Raw genomic sequence first — 18,633 nt, forward strand, 5'->3', positions numbered from 1 at the left:
GAGAATTGTGACTAAAATGGGGATAGACTGTTCTAGGTACTGTCTGGTTATGGCATCAGTTTACCACATGAAATTATATTTATGGTGAAGCAAGTTATGACCACGTTCTTTTTTTCCTTTAGGCCTGTCCCATTAAAGGTCACCACAGCGTGTCATCTCAGATGCACGCATATTTGTTTGGCACAGTTTTTTTTACGCCGGATGCCCTTCCTGATGTGCAACTGCCGCTGCATTTTAGCCGGGGAGAGAATCATAGAGCACCTGGTATTCCCAGGTGGTTTCCCATCCGATTACTAACCAGGGCCAATCCCGCTTAGCTTTCGAGATCTTATGAGATCGAGCGTTCTCAGGGTCGCATAGCCATAAACCAAGTTATGACCAGCTATTACTCTCAAATTAACGTGACGTTTTATACGGATTTCGTTCATTAAAATCCTTATTTGTTAAAATATACCAATATAGACTAAATACACGGTGTTTGCATAATTTTAAAACAATATCGAAAACTTCGTATACACATTCAGGATATCGAAGCCATTATTATTTATCAGTTTATGGCTAAATTATTATTTATCAGTTCATGGCACCTTCCTCATCAGCTATTTCCTCTGCATTTGAATGTGTGTTCTAACAGGCTCAAATTGATAACATTTAATGCCTTTATTAAGTTGGTATTCTTCACGGTCTTCGTGGGACCCTTCACAATCATGTTCATCGCTCGAATTATCGGAAAATTCAGCGTCGTTCTTAGAATGGAGTTGAATGGCCGCAATGATATTCATATCAGCTTCTGACATCACGTCCCTTCTCGGGTTTTTCCATTGTGTGATCGTGTATTCCCGCCGAATCCTGCAATGTGCGATGTATTTTTGCCAATAATTGAAAAATAAAAATTTTTCCATCATAATGGATATCAGATTCAAATGCAGGATAAACAACTTTATAATATATGCAAACAGTGGGTTGAAGACTTCACATACCCTTCAAAAAACTTTGTTACGCTGTTCCTAACCAATGATGACAAAAGTACTTCTTGCCATTAATGCGACTTCTGGTGCTGCATTGTTTTACTGATGGCTTAGGAGTTTGTTTCATTATTATTCTTATTATTAGATTAGACTTCACGCAGGGGTTGAGACTTCCTTCCATTAATTGTGAACATAATTCAGTTTGATTTGCCACCATGATGGTACGATGGTGAGCAGTTTTTGCCGACAAAAGCATGTCTTATTCGTTTGATTATCTTGTCTTTTTGCAAAAAGTTGTCAAAAACTTATTGGCAACATCAAGTAAGAATGCTTTGGCATACTCCCCATATGTGAATGGCTTTCCATTTTTGCAATTGATAAAGCATCAGCAAAGCTATCTGAATTCCATTCACCTTAATGGGTCCAAACACGGATTTGGTGCTAACTTGGACTCTGGAAAGTAGCTTTTGAGATGCTTTCTTCCTGCTGTACTCCACAGTATATTTTGTTGCAAACACAGTAAGACATTAGTCGAAGTGGCGCTTTATATTTGAGCATTTTATCGTTGCAAATTTATCATAGTTTTAACACACAGCAGAACCCTCTCCACAAATGTTGTCTATTCTTGTTGAAAACTTTGGTACTCAAAACCATTTCCATAATTAATTAGTTGTTCCCACCCGATCTGCGTTCGACCCTTTTGCACCTGCGCACATCGACTTCCACAGCAAACAACGGCAACCCCACTTGGACAAACGATCTCTGCCTCATATGCGCTGGCTGCACAGCAGAAATTACATGTACAGTATGACATTACAGTGAAGAAAATAAGTATTTGAGCACCCTGCTATATTGTAAGTTCTCCCACTTAGAAATCAAGTTACTATTTCAAGTAACTGGCGACACTGTTCATGAGAGGACTTTACACAATTTTGCTAATAGGTTTGATTACCATGGCAGAATTGGAAAGATGTGCACCAAATTTAAGTAAAGATGAAGGAAATGTTTTATTTTTAATGCTATTTAATTTAAAATATAAGGCATTTCAGAAAAGCACAATAAAACAAAAAGGAATTCACAAGTCCCTGTTTGATTGTTGGTCTTTTTTAAATTGCAAATATTTCACAAATTTTGCCAGGGTATGTAAACTTGGAGGCGCAGGTGTACTAATCAGCAGTCACACATACTATATTCTGTACGTTTATTTCTGTTATTTGACTCTGAAATCACAAAAGGGCGGCACGGTGGATGAGATGAGCATTGGCCTCACAGTTCTGAGGTCTGGAGTTCAAATCCCAGCCCCACCTGCATGGGGTTTCTCCGGGCACTCCAGTTTCCTGCCACATCCCAAAAACATGCCAAATCATTTGGACACTCTAAATTGCCCCGAGGTGTGATTGTGAGTGCAACTGTTGTCTGTCTCCACGTGGCCAGCTATTGGCTGACAACCAAATCAGGGTGTACCCTGCCACCTGCCCGATGACAGCTGGGATAGGCTCCAGCACTCTTGCGACCCTCGTGAGGATAAGCGGCTCAGAAATGGATGGAATTCCGAAAGGTTTTTGAATTGGACAGAATTAATTTGATCTGACTGTGGTATTGAGGACAAACAGATGTAGATACAATTACATGGCTACTTTCAGTATCTCACAAGATGTAAAGTGAAGAAAATAAGTATTTGAACACCCTGGTATATTGCAAGTTCTCCCACTTAGAATTCATGGAGGGGTCGGAAATTTTCATCGTTATGTGCATGTCCACTGTAAGGGAGATAATCTAATAAAAATCCAGAAATCACAATGTATGATTTTTTTTTTACAATTTATTTGTGTGATACAGCTGCAAATAAATATTTGAACACCTATCAGCTAGAATTCTGACCCTCAAAGACGTGTTAGTCCGCCTTTAAAAGTCCACCTCCACTCCATTATCCTGAATCAGATGCACCTGTGTGAGGTCGTTCGCTGGTTAAAAACAGCTGTCCACCCCATACAATCAGTAAGACTCAAACCTGTAACATGGCAAAGACCAAAGAGCTGTCCAAAGACACCAGAGACAAAATTGTCCACGCGCCTGGAAAAGGCTATGGAGAAATTGCCAAGCAGCTTGGTGAAAAAAGGTCAACTGTTGGAGCAATCATTAGAAAATGGAAGAAGCTAAACATGACGGTCAATCTCAATTGGAGTGGAGCCCCATACAAGATATCACCTCATGGGGTCTCAATGATCCTTAAAAAGGTGAGGAATCAGCCCAGGACTACACGACAGGACTTGGTCAATGACCTCAAAAGAGCTGGGACCACCGTTTCCAAGTTGACTTTTGGTAATACACTAACACATCATGGTTTGAAATCATACATGGCACGGAACGTTCCCCTGCTTAAACCAGCACATGTCAAGGCCCGTCTTAAGTTTGCCAATGACCATTTGGATGATATAGAGGAGTCATGGGAGAACGTTTTGTGGTCAGATGAGACCAAAATTTAACTTTTTGGTCATAATTCCACTAACCAAGTTTGGTGGAAGACTAATGATGAGTTCTATCCCAAGAATACTATCCCAACTGTGAAGCATGGGTGTGGTAGCATTATGCTTTGGGGGTGTTTTTCTGCACATGGGACAGGACGACTGCATTGTATTAAGGACAAGATGACTGCGGCCATGTATTGTGAGATTTTGGGAAACAACCTCTTTCTCTCAGCCAGAGCATTGAAGATTTATTGTGGCTGGGTTTTTCAACATGACCCAAAGCACACAACCAGGAAAACCAAGGAGTGGCTCCGTAAGAAGCATATAAAGGTTCTGAGGTGGCCTAGCCGGTCTCCAGACCTAAACCCAATAGAAAATCTTTGGAGGGAGCTGAAACGCCATGTTTCTCAGCGACAGCCCAGAAACCTGTCTGATCGAGAGAAGATCTGTGTGGAGGAGTGAGCCAAAATCCCACCTGCAGTGTGTGCAAACCTGGTGAACAACTACAGGAAACATATGACCTCTGTAATTGCAAAATAAAAAGGCTACTGTACCAAATATTAACATTGGTTTTCCCAGGTGTTCAAATTCTTGTTTGGAACTGTATCACAAAAATAAATCGTGATTTCTGGATTTTTCTTTTTAGATTATCTCTCTCACAGTGGACATGCACTATGATGAAAATGTCAGACCCCTCCATGATTTCTAAGTGAGAGAACTTGCAATATAGCAGGGTGTAAAAATACTTATTTTCTTCACTGTACGAGGCCTCTAAGAGCCACATGCAACCATCAAAAGAGCCAGCCATAGGTTCTCGACCCCTGATCTAGAAAGTGAATGAGTGCGTGAGCATGCATCTAGATCTGCTCCCTGTAACGTGTCTTGATGTAAAAATGTACTACATAAATGAAACTAACTTGACTTGTGACTGTTATGTTTTCATGGATAAAAGTCTCAAATGCCAACAAACAGAAAAGGCCACAGCGCGGTGGTGGGAGGCACATCCATGCTGGTGTATGGTGGCTTCATCGATATAAAGGGATCATCTCAAGAATTTTGGAGTTTGGATTTTGGTGAGTGAGTTTGAAATACTTATGATAATGATGTTAGCAATTGTTGAATTACAAATTACATTTCTAAAGCCACTTTTACCTATTTCACCTCCAAAGCACTCCTCTGTTTGTCTTTGCGGGAATTCCCTGCATACTATAGTATGACATGGGCGTAATTACTGGTCATCGTATTTTATGTTGTTGCTGACAGGTGGAATTTCCCCACCTTGAATAGGAAACTTTCTGGGGAAAAAAAAGAACAAAAACATGATGAGAGACACTCATATGGAAAAAAATAATATTTAATACTATAAACTGGCAGTATTAACTTAGATTTTCCCCTCACCTGCAAAATGAGAACTTCTTAAGAAAAAAAAAAAGACAGCTTGCTTTATTTAGTTTTCAAACACTGGCTTTGTTCAAGTTAGCATGCCTTAGATTACTGTCATTTATCTGTTCATCCTTTGAACAATAGCTAGCAACCCCAAACTTTTGTTCAAATGGCAGTCACTAATTTAATATGCAGGAAAACCTTATTGGGGTGTCATCATTAAAATTATACAAACATGGTGGGCAAGAGGCACCCTTGAAAGCCTCATCCAAACGATGCATCTATGGACACGAAAACGTTTTGGTCCATAAAATCTTAAATATCAGGCCAGTTTTTTGTATATTTTCAGAAGTGTACTTGGACATAAAGTGTACTTGGACAATAAAAAAATCCACTCACAAATTTTGGTGATGGGCTGGTGTTTTTGAACATAAAGCCCCGTAACACGTCATATGTGGCATAATGTGGCTATGGCTTCTTTCCTTGAGGCATTTCAGCGGTCAATTTTTTTATTTATTTTTTTTTTTTTTACACCAAGGCTTCCAACATATTTCACTATCACAACTTTCTCACATGATGGTTTAAAAAAAAAAAAGCCAGTTTTTCAATCAAGGCACACACTGCAGAATTACATAAACGTTTAATGAGGAACTGTAATCATCTTCTGCTATGCTAGGCATTGCTGTGAAAGCCTGACATGTCCAGAATGTGGCTTGGCTTAAAATCAAATATTTCAACAGAAAATTTGTCTAAAATTACTAAATGAATTTTCGGTGAAATTTTTTCTGTATTTTTAAGTCCAGACTTTCCAAATAAGTGCCATGTTGCCCCTTTAAAAACCAGCATTACATTGAATGTAGTCGTAGTATCTCTTCAACAAATGTGTTCCATTTTGGGGTTGTAGAAGACACCCAATGTAGTTAGTTATCTTCACTTTGTGTTTTTGATTTGGCTGTCGCTGAAAAAGTTAAAATAAAAAATTTTAATACTGCAAAATTAAATGTTGGAAATGGACCCAAGCTAGTGTTTTTTTCAGCAGTTTTGATCGTCAGTCATTTCCTTATATGCAGGGCTGTCACCACTTTTTACATGGGCGGGTTTGGTGCATGAGAATCTCATTAACCTTTATTTTCAGTAGAATTGCTCATATTGTGTCTTAAATCCAACATTCTTTTTCTGAGACGTTATAGGCTCTTCTGTCTCATACTTTTCTACCAATTTATTATCAGATGGAGACTAGTTGACATGTACATCAGCACAGGCAAATGCAGTGGATTTTAAAGGTCAAGTGTCGTCAAACGGATGATTTTTGGTAAATTATTAATGAAAAACCCGCAGCCAATATGGTCACATGTGTTTTTTTCACCACAAAATGATTTTGACGTATACAGCTTTTTGTAACTCCCGCCATGAAAATCCTCTCGAGGGATTTGTTTTTGAGAAGAAGCAGGAATTGACGTTCAGGACAGAGACGCCACCTAGTGGACTCGTTTGTTTCCATCAGTTTTACCTCCCGGAAGGTAGCTCGTTGTTCCTTCGTGTTAGCTAAAATGCCGGCTCATTGCATTGCTGGACATTGCTTGAACACTTGGGAGAATGGAATTACCCTTCATAAGTTTGAAAGAGACCCTGTTCGTTGTGAAAAATGGATTGCACGGGTGCAGAGGACGAGAGCTTCGTGGATTCCAAATAACAGGTAGGTGTGTATACAGCTACTAAAAAAAAAAAAAAAAATTGTTTGGGGCGGGCCACGTAATCGGTCTCTCTCATAACGTAGCAAAAGATCCGCGTTTGAAATGTGTCGATGTGCGCATTGCCCAGCCAACAATGTCTCGATAGTGTTCATCGCGTACTGCGGCGACTTTGAACATACCCCTAAAAGCAACATAGCTTGGCTCCACCTCCTCCTTATATGCCACCACAGGCGGCGAAACTCAGCCACTCAGCTGAGGCGCTGTGTTCGGCGGTCACAGCTTCTGCAAAGGCTGCGCGTCGGGCTTTGCGACGGGGCGGCTCTGAAGAACCCAGCCGAGAATGCGTTGCTCAGTCGCATGCGCGCATAAAGCACCCCGGCTCGACTGTGACTAAAGCATCACCGCTCGGCTCTGTCATAAGCCACACCGACCGACTGCTATGAGCTATGTGGTTGGGGTTGGCTGGTTTCTAAGACAGAAGTGAGATCAACTGTGTTGTATTGTTTATAAATGGTTGCAATAATCAGAAGAACTGAAACAGAGCTGGAAGTGAAAATGAAATTCTCTTTGGGATGGATCAGGACCAACCTAATCAGAAATTCGCTTATCAGAAGGGCAAGACGAGATGTCTGTCCTTTGCATATTCATACATAAGGAAGAGGATGATTCGCTGTGGTGACTCCTTAATAGTGTTCAGTAAAATAACTAATACTGCAACACGTTTATTTTGCATCTGTCTCTATGCTCGACAGATACCTTGGTTTGGTCGCTCCTCACTGGTTTACAGCAGGGATCACTTAGCCCTGGTCCAAGACATAGTCACTCTGCAATAGTCTACCAGAGCTGCATGTATCTGTTTGGTGGCTTGAAAGGCTTGAGAGAGCAGAGAGATTTCTGGAAGTGGAATTCTGCCAACTACACATGGAGTTTGCTCAAAACCAAGTAAGTCACATCTCATCTTTTGGGTTTCACATTCGCAACCCTAGTATGGAAAATGGATGAATGGATGAATTAGGCTCAGATCTACAGACTTTTGTTAAACTGTGAAATATCACTACAATTAAAGGCCCAGTACAGACACAAGTATGAAATTATGACCGGTTGTTTGCCAGATGTCAGTTTGTTTTTCAAACACTTAAATGGTCCCCTTCAGCAAGGCGCACAATACAGACTGAGCCTGCCATTGACATTCCCTGCACTTCCACAGAAGAACAGAATGAAAACAAAACTGCTTGTATGTGGTTCAAATGATTAATCTTACTAACATTTATCGGTTATCTGAGCCGCTGATTCTCACAAGGGTTGCGGGAGCACTGAAGCCTATCCCACGTATTTTCGGGCGGGAAGCGGGGAACACCCTGTACTGGTTGCCAGCCAATTGCAAGACATGCAGGACACATTGAAACGAACAATCACACCTCAGGGCAATTTAGAGTCACCAATCAATGCATGTTTTTGGGATGTGGACGGAAACCAGAGTGCCCAGAGAAAATCTATGCATCTTTGGGGCTCGGATTTGAACCCCAGTCCTCAGAACTGTGAGGCTGACACCCTAACCAATTGCTCCACCATGCTGCCTCAGACTAAAAGTGACTTGGATATTCAATTAAAGTGAATAATCTTTTTCTATTTTCACAGTCTTCACTTCCTCTAACCCAAGAAATATAGAAGAGCATATACTGTGATGAAAATAAGTATTTGAAAACCCTGCTATATTGCAAGTTCTCCCACTTAGAAGTCATGGAGGCGTCTGAAATTTTCATCGTAGGTGCATGTCCACTGTGAGAGAGATAATCTAAAAAGAAAATCCACAAATCCCAATGTATGATTTTTTTTTTTTTTAACGATTTTTGTGATACAGCTGCAAATAAGTATTTGAACACCTATCAGCTACAATTCTGACTCTCAAAGACCTGTTAGTCCGCCTTTAAAAGTCCACCTCCACTCCATGTATTATCCTGAATCAGATACACCTGTGTGAGGTCCTTAGCTGCATAAAGACACCTGTCCACCCCATACAATAAGTAAGACTCAAACTTGTAACATGGCCAAGACCAAAGAGCTGTCCAAAGACTTCAGAGACAAAATTGTACAACTCCACACAGCTGGAAAGGGCTACGGAGAAAATACCAAGCAGTTTCCAAGGTGACTGTTGGTAATACACTAAAGACATCATGGTTTGAAATCATGCATGGAACGGAAGGTTCCCCTGGTTAAACCAGCACATGTCAAGGCCCGTCTTAAGTTTGCCAATGACCATTTGGATCATACAGAGGAGTCATGGGAGAAGGTTTTGTGGTCAGGTGAGACCAAAATTGAAATTTTTGGTCATAATTCCACTAACCGTGTTTGGAGGAAAACGAATGATGAGTTCCATCCCAAGAGCACCATCCCTACTGTGAAGCATGGGGGTGGTAGCATCATGCTTTGGGGGTGTTTTTCTGCACATGGGACAGGACGACTGCGTACTGTCTTAAGGAGAGGATGACTGCGGCCATGTATTGTGAGATTTAGGTGAACAACTTCTTTCCTTCAGTCGGAGCATTGAAGATGGGTGTCAGGTTTAAAAAGCTTGACTATTAAAAGAAGGCGAACAGACAAGGCTTCAAGTTTTACTTGCTGCAAGGGGAGCGACATGACTTCTCCGTGCTTCCAATCAACTCCAACTCGTGTCCCCTTGCCGCTTCTTTTTATTCACATAAATCACATGATGTGTGTATGTGTCTCTGTGTGTGTGTGTGTGTGTGTGTGTGTGTGTGTGTGTGTGTGTGTGAGACTGTTTGATTGATTACATCTGTCTGATTGATGACATCTGTTTTCAAAACAATGAGTTCAAAGGTAGAAGCTCGGTGGTGATGTGGAAACCAACTACAGTATGTACAAAATTAGAACATATGAATGATTTCTTTAACAATGGGTCGAGGCTGGGTCTTTCAACATGACAATGGCCCGAAGCACACAGCCAGAAAAACCAAGGAGTGACTCCATAAGAAGGATATCAAGGTTCTGGCGTGGCCTAGCCAGTCTCCAGACCTAAACCCAATACAAAATCTTTGGAAGAAGCTGAAATTCCGTGTTTCTCAGTGACAGACCAGAAACCTGTCTGATCTAGAGAAGATCTGAATAGAGGAGTGGGCAAAAATCCCTCCTGCAGTGTGTGTAAACCTAACCTCTGTAATTGCAAACAAAGGCTACTGTACCAAATATTAACATTGATTTTCTCAGGTGTTCAAATACTTATTTGCAACTGTATCACACAAATAAATAAAAGAAAAAAAAATCATACATTGTGATTTCTGGATTTATCTTTGTAGATTATGTCTCTCACCGTGGACATGCGCCTATGATGAAAATTTCAGACCCCTCCATGAGTTCTAAATGGGAGAACTTTCAGTATAGCAGGGTTTTCAAATACTTATTGTCTTCACTGTACAATATTTCAATTCAAATAGTTTTTTGGGCACCTGAAAGCGTTGGCCTCACAGTTCTGAGGACCCGGGTTCAATCCCGGCCCTCCTGTGACCCTTGTGAGGATAAGCAAAAAAAAATGGATGGATGTTTTTTTTTTTTTTTTCAATGACCATAAAGATGAACTTGAACTTCACACAAAGTCTTTCATCATGCTACTAGATAAAAAAACATACCTATGCATGTCAGATAGGCCTGACATATTTTATCATGACTGACAAAACTTCTTATTTGGCCCTGCGATAGCCCTATGATGCCAAAATGAAAAGTCTAGCACGTTGGATATTTTGTGAAATCTGTGTAATGTGACATACCGACAACTCTCCGACAGTTCATTTTGACGTCGACCAGTGGGATTGCGTTTAGTGACCGGAACCTTGCCTCTCCTTTGTCAATGTATTTGGGCGCCTTGTTTTGTGCACCGTTGCACAGCCATGTCAGATAAAAAAAATTGGCTCCTTAATTCTAGGCAAAAGAATCTTGGATTCAGCATACCAAGAGCTTTGGAAATGTATTGTTTACTTGGTTGGAACAGTTTGGGGATGCCCCTTTCCTCTTCCAACCTGGTCAATGCACAAAGCAACGTCCATTAGAACATGGATGACATAGTCTAGTTTGAATGAACAGACTAAGAGCAAGCCATTCTCATCCAACATCACTGTGTGACCTCAAAAAAAAAACAAAAAAAAAAACAATTATTACGGACACTCCTGAACCTTGTGGAAAAACTTTTCAGAAGAGTTAAAGCTGTTGTAGCTGTCGAAACTGGAGTGATGTCACTTCAAACCCTATTGATTAAGAAAGATCATATGTGAGTCAAGGCAGGGGAGCGAACACTTAATGGCAATAAAAGGTTTCTAACATAATGCTGTGTGTAACTCACATATTGTGGGAGAAAAAAAATGTCCCATGACGGTGCATATACTATATTCAACGACAATTGACTTGGTCTGCATGTCCTCCCGAACTATACCTGGTCTTGTGAGTCAGGCATTTTGGGTTCAGCCTTGTGTTTTGGTCATGACAGAAACCTTGACTTTGTCAAAGTCGGTTATCAATTTGAAAATGTCTGCTGGAGAACCTGCTGACTTAATTTTATCTCCAAGTTACCAAAAGACCTACATGTTGCAAAAATAGGTATTGGTTTGGAACATACGGTACCACTAGTCAGGAAGATAGCAAATTGCTAAATAACCATAAAAAATAATAAAACCTTAAAATCCCATTTCACATATATAGTAGTCATATGTTATAAACAGCCAGTACTTACCAGAAATTCTTGCAACACCTTCGCTGTTACTGTCAGTCTCTTGATAGCCTCCCTGACCAGTTTTCTTTTTGTTTTTTCATCAATTTTGGGGTAACAAACTATAACAGTCACTGATGTGCCATATTTTCTCCACTTGATGATGACTTGTTTGCACTGTGTTCCGTGGAATATTTAATGGTTTGGAAATTTTTTTCATACACTTTTCCTGTTTCAACAATGACATTACTGTGATGCTGTGGAAGCTTTCTGTAGACCATGGCTTGCTCTGTAAGATGTTACTACATAAACAGAATGTGATGTAATGTGATAATTCTGAACACAGTGACACTCACAGTTATAAGAAAGTGTGCAACTTGTACAACCACATTATCTCAGTTACTGTAATTTCTTGTGTATATGGTGCATTTTCGGCAGCATGGTGGCGCAGCCGTAGAGCGTTGGCCTCACAGTTCTGAGGACCGGGGTTCAAATTCCAGCCCCGCCTGTGTGGAGTTTGGATGTTCTTCCCGTGCCTGCGTGGGTTTTCTCTGGGCCCTCCGGTTTCCTCACAGATCTCAAAAACATGCATTCATTGGAGACTCTAAATTGCCCCAAAGTGTGATTGTGAGTGTGACTAATATCTGTCTACACGTGCCCAGCAATTGGCTGGCAACCAGTTGCCTCCTGCCCGATGACAGCTGAGTTGGCTTCCACGACCCTTGTGAAGATAAGTGGCTCAGTAAATGGATGGATTGCATTTTTTTTTCTCCCCAAAAATTTTTAAAGTCTGTAGTGTCCATTTAACGTAGCTATTAAGGGAAAAATGAAAACATTTTATAAACATGTGCCTCCATCTAGAGCAGTGGTTCTTTGGAGCTACCAAAGCCCACCAGTTTCAAATGCGCATTCACTGAACCGTGCTATTGTGTAAAATAACGTGATTTTTTTTTTTTTTTTTCAAATTCAAGACATATAGTTTTTCTACTGGTACTCAAAATGAACCGTGCAGAATAAAACCAATATAGTGCATGGACTCACAACAAATTACATACATGCAAATCAGTGTGACTTCAGCTGTTGCTTTTGAGAGACCATCTAAGATATGCATGGCTTCACCTTTGCAAGTGCTATTCTCCTCTCATTTTCACAGCAAAGTCTGTTTCTTTTCTTTGTTTTTATGTCCAGCATTCTCAAAAAAGATTGCTCGCAAAGATTTGTTGGAACAAATGGTATAAAAAACTTCAGGGTTTTTTTTTTTTTGGCAAAAACTGGATACTTTTCCATTTGTTGTCACCAAAATGTTGAGAGTGTTGTTGTTCTGAAGAGTTGCTGTTGAACCTGGCTTTGCTGAATTTCAATAATTTCGTTGAGGTATTCATTATTGACTTCTGCTTTCTCAACATCAAACGTGAACGGCTGTCTCACCCAAGCTGGATATGAGTTTAGTGCAGGGAAGTATCCATCAAGAGACTTTACAAGCACATCTAAGTGCGTGGCAATTGATTGTTTCAGTTCCACGAGTACAAAAATATCACCAATACCAGACACATCTTCGATCTTAATTAGACAATTGTCAAGAAGGGGAAAGTTTGTGAACTTATTGTTTTCTGTTTGTCATTTCCATAAAAGTAGCTATTTTTGAAAAGCATTCAGGTTTTCTTCTGCTTCCATGATGTTGACCCCCCCCCTGCACCTGCTGATTAAGGTGATTCAGAGCTGTGAATATATCAGCCACGTACGCTAAAATGAGAATTAACTCTGATTTTTTTGAAGTAATCTACATGACAATGTTGATGCTCTTCCAAAAACAAGGCTAATTCCACATGAGAGGCAAAACCACGTTTCACCACCTGTTCCTGGGATAACCACCAAAGATTAGAATGGTACATAAGTACTTTGAACCCTGCACCCATTTCTTTTCACAGCTCACTGAAGATTACGTGCCTCAGAGCACTATTTTGCACAGAGTTCACACATTACAGTTTTTAATGCTTCTTTATCTTTTTATGGCAAGGTTTTTGCTGCCAATGCATGTCTGTGTAGAATACAATGCGTAACAATGATATGTGGTGGATCAGCTTTTACTAGCGCACCAAAACCAGACTTTCTTCTCAGCATGACTTGAGCACCATGCGTACAAACTGCAGAAACCATATCCCACGAAAGATTGTCTCTGAAGAAGTTATCCACAAGCTTCTTTGCATCAGCTGCTTTAGTTGTTGTTGTAAGAGGCTTACAAAACAAAAACTCGTCTTTTATCACGTTGTCTATCACATATTGCAGAAAAATAGCAAGATGGCTTAGATTAGCAACGTCTGTGGTCTTGTCGAGTTAAAGGCTGAATTTTTCCAGGATTGGAATCAGATATGTGACTACTTGAGCCAAGATGTCTTTATTCGTGTCCCTATTCTGTTGAAAATTGTGTCATTTGAAAGAGGACTTTGGGATAATCTACCTTCGGCCACTGTTCCGAGTATCAGATTCGCCATCTTTAGCGCAGCTGGTTTTACAAGTGTTTCACCAATGGTGTGTGGCTTGCCCTACTTTGCGATTAGGTACGCAACTTCATATGATGCTGTGAGGATCAAAGATTTATCCGACCACTTTCTTTTTTTGCTCGACATAGTATGGATTAAAATATGAAAAAAGTAATTACACAAAATACTACGATGGCATTCACATGGAATACTACTGATTGCACTAAATTCCTCATAGCACTGATTGGCCAAGAAATGGCATGTGATCATCTGCAGTCACTGACGACCAGGTGGGGCATGTCATCACGTATAGAGCTCCTGCACCTACATTATAAAATCACGTGACTCAAACAAAGCATTGTTGCAAGTTAATTTTGTTGAGAAGAAACGAAAATATGTCTTATAGAATGACATCCAGAGTTTTGTCTGATCCCGTAACACATTTAGAAGGTGATCATAAACGAAGGTATGTGGAAAAATGAGAAACACTTGGCATAGAGGAAAGTCAAAATTGTACAACTCCACATGGCTGGAAAGGGCTATGGAGAAATTGCCAAACAGCTTGGTGAAAAAATGTCCACTGTTGGAACAATCATTGTAAAATTGAAGAAGCTAAACATGACGGTCAGTCTCAATCGGAGTGGAGCCTATGCAAAATATCACCTCGTGGGGTCTCAGTGATTCTTGGAAAGGTGAGGAATCGGCCCAACACCACACTGCAGGACTTGGTCAATGACCTGAAAAGAGCTGGGACCACCGTTTCCAATGTGACTGTTGGTAATATACTGAGACGTTATGGTTTGAAATCATGGATGGCACATAAGGTTCCCCTGCTTAAACCAGCACATGTCAAGGCCTGTCTTAAGTTTGCCAATGACCGTTTGGATGATACAGAGGAGTCGTGGTGGAAAATTTTGTGGTCAGGTGAGACCCTAATGGAACGTTTTGGTCAAAATTCCACTGACTGTGTTTGGAGGAAGACGAATGATGAGTCCCATCCCAAGAACACCATCCCTACTGTGAAGCATGGGGGTGGTAGCATCATGGGGGCTTTTTTCTGCACTTGGGACAGGATGACTGCACTATTAAGGAGAGGATGACCGCGACCATTTATTGTGAGATTTGGGGGAACAATTTGGGGGGCAATTTAGAGTCTCCAATGAGTTTGCCTTTTTTGTAAGAGAAAAATACAATCCATCAGGTCAAATGTCAGCACAAATCAGCCAATCCTACCAACAATCCCTACTGTGAAGGATGGGGGTGGTAGAATCATGCTTTGAAGGGGGTCGGGGGGGTTCTGCACATGGGACAGGACGACTGCACTGTATTAAGGAGAGGATGACCACGGCCATGTATTGAGATTTTGAGGAACAACCTCTTTCCCTCAGTCAGAGCATTGAAGATGGGTCATGGCTGGGTCTTTCAATATGACAATGACCTGAATCACACAGCCAGGAAAACCAAGAAAGTGGCTCCTTAAAGGGCCACTGTCATGAAATGCAGGATTTTTAGTGTTATTAATGAAAAAACGGCAGCCGACATGGACCCATGCAATTTTTTCACCACAAAACATGATTTTGGTGTATACAGCTTTTTGTAACTCCCGCCATGAAAATCCTCTCGAAGGATTTGTTTTCGAGAAGAAGCAGGAAGTGACGTACAGGGCGGGACCACCCTCAAGTAGACTTGTTTGTTTCTATTAGTTTTACCTCCGGGAAGGTCGCTCGTTGTTCCTTCGTGTTAGCCAAAATGCTGGCTCGTTGCATTGCTGGACATTGCCTGAACGCTCGGGAGGATGGATTTTCCCTTCATAATTTTTGCAAGAGACCCGGTTTGTCGTGAAAGATGGATTGCGCGGGTGCAGAGGACGAGTGCTTTGCGAGTTCCAAATGACAGCTAGGTGTGTATACAGCAACAAAAAAAAATAATAGGACCACGTAATTGGTCTCTCATAACGTCACAAAAGATCCGTGTATGTATGACAGGCGTGCTGAATGTGTCTGTGTGCGTCGCTTCGCCAGTGAAGGCTGTGCGTCGGGCTTGCGGATGGGGGCGGCTCTGAAGAACGCTGCCACAATGCCGCACTCAGCCGTGTGCGACGACAACGCAGTAAAGCGCCCCAGCTCGACGGTGTTGTTCATCGCGTACTGCGGCTATGAGTAACCCCCTAAAGCAGCACGGCTCGGATCTGTGATAAGCAACCTTGGTGCCAAAAAACACCAGCCATCTGCGATGAGCCGCGATGGCTCATCACCGCCGCAGAAGTGGATTGGACGGGGAGGCGGTTTTGCCGTGATCGCATATCTTCTGAATATGGCTCGAAACAATAGTGTAATATTGCCCAGGTAACTTCACTCGGTTGTCTGGTGTTCTCCTTTTCAAAAAGAGCTTCCGTGTCAGAAGGGGCGTGTTCGTCTCCCATAGTGGGGTGCACCGCGTGTTTTCATTGGCGAATGTCAGAGTAACGTCATGGACAGGGGATGCAGCCAATATGGCGGCCACTTGGATGTCGTAGAATGATACTTCTGCAACTTTGCGCATGGATGACGCGCTCTCCTCTCACATTTATTTTTTCGTATAAACATTGTCAGATTCCGCTTATCCGCACTCTCCAGTTAAAGGATTAAGATACTCCTTTACCCCAGCCGTTAAAGGGTCAAGCTACTCCTTTACCCCAGCCGACTCTTAACGCCGTGCGTGCAGGAGGACGGGAGCTTCTTAAGTCTGTGTTGAGATGAATTCGCCTAGGTGTACTAACTGCCTTTACTTTTGCAAAGCCAATCCGGTCTGCCCTCACTTAATAGCCCTTGTCAAGTAGCCTTACAGAGTAACAGGGTGACAAAGTGATCGCTCCGCTTTTACAGCAGCTTCATCTCTTATGAATCAATTGCACTTGTCATTGACCGAGTAAATTTAACAAACCTTGTTAGGATCGTACGTATTTGTTTTATTTTAAGCCGCAGATTATCAATGAGTGACTGATTAAAATGGAATTTTACGACTAAATGATGTTAATGTCGTTGACGCTCGATCTTTAATGAGGTAGAATGGTAATAATGAGACAAGTCAATATAAGAATGACAAAGATAGATGAAGATGGAAGTTTTAAGTATTTAATAAAATGATAAAAATTGTTCAGATAACATTCATTAATCGAGAGTCATTCCCGCCAGACGCGGGGTGCGGTTGCGATGTTTAAGGCAAAATTCTATGTTCATTGAACATAAATCATAAAAGGAAAAATGATTAAAATGATAATACTGATGGTAAGTAGGATGAGATAAATGATAAAAATAGTAAAAAGTAATATAAATGAAGTAAGATTCAAAAGCATCAGAAATTTGGAAAAATAGACATTTTTGAGTGAGCCTGTTGGGGGTGATCAAGTCCTTCATAGCTCGAAGCCTAATTTAGTAATAAGGATTTTCGGGATTAAGGATAAATTGTCAAACCAACTTGTCCTTCTTAGGTAACCACGTAATATCACTGGTATTATCCTGCCATTACCTTATTATAGTAGTTGATTTACTTGCGCCCAATCTTAAATGGAGTCGTCAAAAATAAGCATCCCAAGTTGCTCCAAGACTTCTTCCTGCCAGCTTGCCACACGACTATTACACCTATAGAAAGACCTTGTTTCTTTGTCAGCGAGAAACGAACAAAAAGCCCCGTACTTCCGTATCCAAGGTTTTCATAGCTTTTTGGTGGAACATTCTGGAAAATTTTGGCTGAATCCACACCCAGTGGGAAGGACTCACTTGGTTATCCTATTGGGCCCCTTTCGCCATCCCTGGCTTAACTTGTCACGCCCCTATTAGCTTTACTCAATTTTGTTATTTTCCCTTTAATCAATAAGTGCATCTTTGAAAATGTGACCACAAACTTGCGTTCAGTTTCACCCTAGTTTTTGAGCAATGGCATAAATGTATCAACATTCTTGTGATTACAATTCTCTCATGCATTCTCAGGCTTGTTTTAGTTGGTTGCTCATCATGTGTTGCCTTGTCTGAGAGAGGCAGTCATACACAGGTTATATTCTTTTCACAAAGTCGTTTCAAAGCATCATATTTTCTGCTAAAGGTTTAATGGAAAAATAGTTAAGATCAATCTCTTGCAGAGATCCTATGTGGTGATTCGAGTGTGACGGGCTTCTTGTTCAGCAACTCAGTGATGATGCAAACATCTTTCAGGCCGTGTGCTTCGCCGTTGAAAAACCGTTGGAAACCGCAGGGTGTGAGCGGCAGCTGCATCTTGTTGATTTCTTCATGTCAAAAACAAGATATGACTATAAAGATATGACAATAATTGGGTTCTTAAGGTTACTAACCCTGATATATGTATGTCATACAAAGATGTGAAAAATAATCAGGTTTATATAAGGTTACTTACTTTGGTATATGTATGCAATGCAGTGAGATGCTAAGTGGGAAGGCTACATTTATCAGAGAGATCTTTGCCATGCTGGTGACCCAATCAAGTATAATTTTGTTTGGCGACATCCGGTGTTCAATTTGAGAGTTGGTTCTCGGGCTCAGCTCAACACATGAACCCAAGCCATACAAGCCAATTGCTATCAATTCGCTCCATTGCTATTTGTGGCATGGCAACTTACTTGACAACATTGAAGTGAATAATATTATATGTATTTTTCATTACAATATCTATTTTAGAATGTTTATAGGGATGACACTTGACCTTTAAGAAGCATATCAAGGTTACGGCGTGGCCTGGCCAATCTTCAGACCTAAACCCAATAGAAAATCTTTGGAGGTAGCGGAAACTCCATGTTTCCCAGTGACAGCCCAGAAACCTGTCTGATCTAGACAAGATCTGTGCGGAGGAGTAGGCCAAAATCCCTCCTGCAGTGTGTGAAAACCTGGTGAACAACTACACTGCAGGGGTGGCCAACCAGTTGGAGATGAAAAG

General features: G+C 41.1%; 1 protein-coding gene and 1 pseudogene across 4 annotated transcripts in view; one reads left to right on the plus strand and one right to left on the minus strand.

Moving 5' to 3' along the window:
* Positions 1–18,633, plus strand: part of si:dkey-3d4.3 (ras guanine nucleotide exchange factor F) — a 77,012-nt gene that overhangs the window by 21,069 nt on the left and 37,310 nt on the right. For all 4 annotated transcript variants that reach the window (XR_009798093.1, XM_061841203.1, XM_061841204.1 and 1 more), the window contains exons 6-7: positions 4,389–4,509; positions 7,266–7,455. Coding sequence is in view for 3 of the 4 variants with exons in the window: in XM_061841203.1 (XP_061697187.1) it covers positions 4,389–4,509; positions 7,266–7,455 (311 nt within the window). In the remaining variant the exon portion in view is untranslated. The remainder of the gene's footprint in view (positions 1–4,388; positions 4,510–7,265; positions 7,456–18,633) is intronic.
* On the minus strand, positions 250–368 carry LOC133512799 (5S ribosomal RNA; annotated as a pseudogene).

The sequence above is a fragment of the Syngnathoides biaculeatus genome, chromosome 14 (assembly GCF_019802595.1).
Source record: "Syngnathoides biaculeatus isolate LvHL_M chromosome 14, ASM1980259v1, whole genome shotgun sequence".
In the NCBI taxonomy this organism is placed as follows: domain Eukaryota; kingdom Metazoa; phylum Chordata; class Actinopteri; order Syngnathiformes; family Syngnathidae; genus Syngnathoides; species Syngnathoides biaculeatus.